Here is a 6250-nt window from a genome sequence, read left to right as displayed (position 1 = left end):
CAAGCCCCCTGCTGTTCCCTGGCTCTGAGAGCCGCAGCACCTCCACCCAGGAGCGTGCTCCCCGCTCCCCGTCTCCATTTCATGCGGCTGTGGGATGACTATATCACCCCCCCCGCTGCTCCCAGGCCGCTGCGGCTGCCCTTCGGACCCGCACAGCCGCTGCGCGTGGGCGAGTCGCTCGCCAGGCCGCGTGCGCCTTTCCCAGGCTGGGCAGCATGCTCCCGAGAAGGGCCGTCCCCCCCGGGCTGCTGTGTGACCGCCGGGCCCAGCAGCTCCCCCAAGCCTGTCGGCCTGCCCTGCCCTGCACCCCGGCAAGGCTGGTGGGGAGGGCACCTGCACCGTGCACCCAGGGGTCTCCCTCCCTGTGGGGTCCCCTCGCCCAGAGCCCCCCAGGCCGGGCAGGGCACAGCTGAACGCGTGGCTGGGCGAGCTCAGCGCCAGCAGCTCCGATCCCAGAAAGCTGGCGCTCGTCTCTCGGCCCCGAGGCACCAGCGACCGCTCTGCTTTGAGCTGGGACCGAGCGGGGCTGCGCGGCGGGGAGCGAGAGCCCTCTCCACCCCCAGTGGCAGCAGGGGCTTGCTCTGGCCAGGAGGCGAGTTCATCGAAGAAATGTCGAGATGAAACACGGCCCAGCCATCACTCGGGGATGACCTCCTGTGCAGGGGGAGGCTGGAGGGGACAGAGCTCAGGCCGGGCCGAGGAAATGGAGACACCAAAACAAGGCCCAGCCCCAGTCACCTGCTCTGGGCCTTGCCCCATCTCCCTCCCACTCCCTGAACCAGTTTTCTGGCCTGTGTGGGTGCAGCGAGGCAGGCAGAGGACACAGCCAGCGGGTGCCAGGAGAGGCCCGGAGGCCCAGGCGGGAGGGCAAAGCAGGGGGAGGAGATGCCCTGGCATCCCTCGCACCCTCCTTGCTCGGGGCAGCAGCGACGCCCGGGTGGGTGCCGGAGGACCGATACCCCCAGCTGTGGGCAAAGGCGGCACAGCCAGCACCCTCCCACTCGGCTGTCACTGGCCTGGGCCGCGTGGGCGCAGAGCGGGTGTGACCATGCTCCAGCTTGTGCAAGCGCGGCGTCTGCGTGCGTGGCATTGCACAGCCATGCCAGCCTCCCCATGGGGGCAGGAGGGACTGCACCAGGTGCGGGCACGGGGAGGGGGAGCACCTCAGCCCCGGGCTCCCAAGGCACCCTGCCCTGGTCCCACCGGTGGCAGAGCCATTAGCAACAGCTTAACGAGCCAGGGGCTCAGCTGAGCCCTGCCCTCCTGCCCAGGGCTGCAGTTCCTGCTGCATTAGCCCACGCTCGGTGACATCGGTGTTTCCCCTAAAGCCCCGACTCCTGGAGTCCTGTGATCACACGGGGCGCTGAGCCTGCATTCAGGGCTGCGGAGAATGGAGAGCACCCACAGCCATGATAGTCGAGGCAAAGAAAAGTGCTTGGCATTTGTGACCAGGGGGTCTCGTAGCTGTGCGGAAACTTGCCGGGGCTGCTCGCGGTGTGGGGCTGGCTGCACGGCCAGCGGCAGCAGCCAGGGACAGCTGGGAAGCCAGGGCAGCCCCGAGTTTGCCGCCAGCCCCGCTCCCAGGCCCGGCGCCCAGACCCCTCTACACCGCTGTCCCCTGGGCCAGCCGGCCTCGCTGCGTTGCTCGTGTGCCTGCTGCCCCATTGTGGGAGAGCCGGAGCCTCCTTACCTGCCATCATGGGGCCCGGGCGCCACGCCGGGGGCAGCGGTCTTGCTCAGGGCTGGAAGGGACAGTGAAGCAACATGTCAGCGTGCTGCTCTCCGTGGGCCAGGCCGAGCCGGCGTCTCGCGTCAGCAGCCCGGGCGCAGCTCCCAGCAGCACGGCGAGGGCTGGGGGGAACGTGGGGGTCCGCGCACGGGTCCGGCCTCGTGGCCCTGACCGAATGGGCCACCCCGAAGCGGCTCAGCTGTTGCTTGGGCAGAGCGGGCGCCTGCCAGGGCTCTCCGGCCCCGGCGAGGCTCCTGTCCTACCGTACAGTGTCACCAGGAGCTGGAGGGAGGGAGCAGCCGTGCCTCGGTCCCGGTGCCGGTGGCTCCAAGGGGACCGGGATTGTTTACAGCGTCTCCTAGCAGCGCCAAGGGCTGGCCCGGCTTCCCCGCCCCTGCCTCCCTCCTCACCTGCCCCCGGGCACCAGCCCGGGGGCGCCCCCAGTTGAAGGGCTGCCCCAGCCGGCAAACCAGACCTGGACGCTAACGTAAGGCGGACATGCTGGGAAGCGAGCCCAGCCAGGCCTAGCCCCCACGGGACCAAGGGGATCTGCCGAGAAAATGGTCCTGAGAGCGGATCTGCAGCCTGTCCCCACAGCTGTGCGGGTGGGGGCCCGCTCCAAGGCAGCGGTCCTCGGCCGGGGGCCCCGGGAAGTGTGAGATGAGCAGAGGAGCCAGCCTGGGGCTCGTCCCTGCCTGGCCCCTCTGCACGGAGCTGGGCGCAGCCATCCATGAGCTGGTTTCGGGAACGGGGTGCTGCTCCGGTCACAGTTATGGAGGGGCCTCGATCTCTCCAGGGTGCTTTGAGGCTGGAAGGGGTGAGAAACGCTGCTCCAGGGCGAGGGGAAAGCCTGCGGGCTCCCTTCGCTGCCAGATAGAGAGATTTTGGAGACTTCGGCCCGGGGCACGCGTCGGGCAGCAGGAACCGCGTTGCCGGCTGAGCTAGAGGCAGCTCCAGGGCAGAGCCCTCCGCCCCAGCCCTGCACCGGGCTTTCCGCCTGCCCCTAATCCTCTCCCCTGCTTCACAAAGGCTGACGCAGCCCGCACCCCGCAGCCCCTGGGCCCTGGCCCGGCGCTGGAGGTCAGCGCGCAGGGCCGCGGCGGGCCCGGCCGGCCATTCCCACGGCCCCGGGTCCAGGCTCTCGGGTCCGGGTGACTTCTCCCCTGGGGTCAGCGGAGGCGAGATGACGTAAGTGGAGTCGTGCTGGAGTAACAAGCTCCCCAGACAAACAGCCTTCGGGCTCCTGCAAAGGGAAGTGCCAAGGTTTCCTGGGGCTGGTTTTCCCCTTTGCCTTTGGCTTGTTTGCTGTGGCGGAAAGGGCCCGGGCTGAGGGCTTGGCCCCGGGCCAGCAGCGCGTTTGCACATGTGCTCAGCTGCGAGCACAGGAACGGCCTCACCAAGGCTACAGGCCGCGGGGCCCAGGAGGCCGGGGGTCGTTGGCTGCGATGAGGCGGGCGGGCGCAGCAAAGCCAAGTGCAACTGCGACGAGCACGTTGTTCCCGCGCTGTTGCAGCTGTGAAGCGGCTTGGCTTCCCGTCCGGCCAGACGCCCATGGCTGCGGAGGATCAGCCCTGCGGCGGAGCTGGCCTCTCTCCCGGACGTTTCCAAGGGGCTGGGATAAAGCACTGAGGCCGCGGGTCCCAGGCTTTGGGCTCCAGCGCCCAGTGAGGCGCCTGCGGTGGTGAGCGGGACGTCAACAGGGCGTTTGGCAATGGGGCGAGTGCAGAATCAGGGCCCCGCGCAGAGCCCCACGGGGGTCCATCACCTCCGAAACCACAGGCCCCCGGGCTCTTCGTGGAGCCGAGGAGGAAGGTCTTTGCATGCGGGCATGCAGCCCCCTGCCAGGCCTTGCCGGGCTCCGGCTCCAGCTCCAGCTCCAGCTCTGCCCTTCCAGCTGCAATCCACGTCTTCAGGCTCGATGGGCAGGGACTCCCGGCTCAGGGAAGGCGACTGAGGGGCGATAGGATGGAGGCCTGTAAAAACATGAACAGCATGGCGGGAGTAACAAGGGTTTACTGCCACTAACTTATGGTGCTGTAACCCGGGGCGGGGGGCAGTGAAATTCTCAGCTCACCGATCTGAAGGCAAAGGGAAAGTTTTGTGTTAACCTGTGGGACTCCTTGCCAGAGGGCTGTGCAGGCTGGTGGTCTAGCCAGGTGCCAAAGGGGCTCGGCCAGGTTCCCACGGGACAGTGATAAAGAGGAGTGTCGGGGCTAGGACTTCCCCAGCCCCCCGAGTGCTGGAAGCTGGGGTGGGAGGGCGGAGAGGAGCAGCGCACGGATCCCTCTGCACAAGTATCTGTCCCTTTACACCTGTGCCTTGCCCCCGTACGGCAGCTCACACGTTCTTTGCTTGCTGACTGCTCTTCCCCTTGCTTTTCAGGACCCGGACTCCACGCAGCCTCTGCGGAGAGGTAATGCCCCCAGGACCCCAGGTGCAGGCTCTGCATGTGGCTGTATGCCAGGCAGGCCAGAGGCGAGGCGCCCACGGCCTGCTCTCCGTTGCAGGTCCCGAGCCGCCGCGCAAGCCCTCGGCCGTGCTGCAGGCCTTCAAGCGACTCGGCATCCCCATCATCGCCGCTGTGCTGAGCGTTGCCACCCTCGTCGCCATCGCCTTCCTGAGTAAGGCCCTGCGTGCTGCCCCGCTCCACGCGCCCAGCTGAGGCAGTCCGGGCTGCACCGCTGCTGCCCTCCCTTTGTGCTCCAGGAAGAAACGCCAGCGCAGCCCTGACTGCGGCTCGGCACCAATAGCACCCAAGCCATCACGAGGCCAGTACAAGCTGGGCAGAGCTTGGGCCAGGCTGCAAACTTCATACGGGCCCCCAAAACTGGGGGCTTCTCAGGCCAAGGTGCAGCAGGGGTGGGGGCTCCCCTGGGCTGGCACAGCACAGGTCACTCCTTGCTGCAGCCCAGCTCTGGCTGCGAAGGGGCGGCAGGGTGAGCTCCTGGGGCAGGGCGGCTCTCTTCGAGCCGGGGCCTGTCCCCGTCTGCGTAGTCCCCGGCAGGTGGGTGGGTGCACCCCGCTGAGCTGAGCAGGGATTGCTCAGTGCAAATTAATCCTGCCCTGGCAAGCACCCGTGGGAAGAAGCCCTAGGCCTCCCAGCCCCACACAAGCTGGTGGAGGCAGCACGGCCAACACCTCGCCCCTGGCAGTGCGCCGGGCAGGGCTCAGCCTGGTCCCCATGGCCAGGCCAGGGTGACACTGCCCCTTCTCCCCCAGTCAAAGGGCTGGTGGAGCACTACTACTACTTCTGCAGCAAAACCTTCAAGTTCATCCCGCTGCAGCAGCTGTGCAATGAGCAGACAGACTGCTTCTGGGGCGAGGACGAGGAGCACTGCGTGCAGCGGACCCCGCTCGGCCCCTCGCTGGGAGGTGAGCGTGGGCCCGGGGCTGCCCAGGGTGTGGAGGGGGCGGCCGGCAGAGCTCCTTGCTGCATTTAGTCACCAGCCCGGGCACAACGGGCCCTGCCGGAGCCCCGTGCACTGCGCTGCAGCCGGCTGGTGACAGCCCCGCCATGGAGCTCACCTGCACTTCCCCCTAGTCCGAGTGTCCAAGGACGGATCCACCCTGCAGGTCCTCAACCGGGAGACCGGAGTCTGGTTCTGGGCATGTCACGATAACTTCAATCTGACGCTGGCCAGCACGGCCTGCAAGCAGCTGGGCTACGACAGGTACCCGTGCCCCCCCGGCCCTCTCCGCTTGCCCCAGATACTCTGGGTAAGGCGGGTATGAGAGCCCTAATACCCGTTGCCAGATCGGGGCCGCAGGGAAGCTGCCTGTGCCCTGCAGCCCAGCCTTCCTTGCACCAGCCCTTCCTCGGCCTCCCAGCCCCAGGCAGCCCCTGCAATGCACACGCGCGATGCACACACCTGCCCGCTCCTGCGTGCGCAGGCTGGGACCCCTCTGCTGCAGGGGCACTGCCCTGTGCCTTCCCCTCCTGGGCTCCCGGCCAGCCCAGCTCTCCCCCTTGAAGCCAGTCCCCAGGTCTGCAGCAGCGCTCCCGGCACTGCCCAGGCTCTTGCCCGCCCCAGCTGCAATTCCCCCGGCCCGGGGCAGTGCCCAAGCCAGGGCCAGACCCTGCCTTTTATGCCCCATTTTCCTCATGTGATCAGTCATGGGACTCCCAAAATGCCCTGCCCCTCCCTCCCATTAAGGTGAGAGACCCAGCACACTTGTGGCACCCTGCCAGGTGCTCTCCCTGAGCGTCAGGCAGGAGCAGTGGGAGCCAGACTGGGCCCGTCCTGCACTCCCCACCCCCCAGCATCCTGGCCCCCGCCGCTCTACCCCAGACTCAGCACAACTATGACTGTGGGGTGCCCCCCACCCCAAAAACCATGCTGCCCCAGTGCTAAGGAAATTCTAGTGGATATAATGAGTTAATTTTGACAGCTTAACTGAATGCATAAAACACCTAAAGTCTTCCATGCTCCTCTTACAATCATCATGTTAACAAGGTGTCAGCCTCAGTGAATATGAGAAGTAATTATAGTTAAATCTTCCATAGCACTTTCTAGTCCCAGA

At 66.9% G+C, this 6250-nt stretch overlaps 1 protein-coding gene across 1 annotated transcript in view; it reads left to right on the top strand.

The window, feature by feature from the left end:
• The window catches only part of TMPRSS4 (transmembrane protease, serine 4), a 23480-nt gene that overhangs the window by 1489 nt on the left and 15741 nt on the right, over positions 1 to 6250 (top strand). The window contains 4 exon segments of the mRNA XM_019512202.1: positions 4112 to 4142; positions 4237 to 4350; positions 4949 to 5101; positions 5271 to 5400. Of these exon segments, the coding sequence (XP_019367747.1) occupies positions 4112 to 4142; positions 4237 to 4350; positions 4949 to 5101; positions 5271 to 5400 (428 nt within the window).

The sequence above is a fragment of the Gavialis gangeticus genome, unplaced genomic scaffold, assembly GCF_001723915.1.
Source record: "Gavialis gangeticus isolate Ggan-Ray unplaced genomic scaffold, GavGan_comp1, whole genome shotgun sequence".
NCBI lineage: Eukaryota > Metazoa > Chordata > Crocodylia > Gavialidae > Gavialis > Gavialis gangeticus.
Note: the sequence above shows the minus strand (reverse complement) of the source record. Positions and strands in the feature narration are given on the sequence as shown.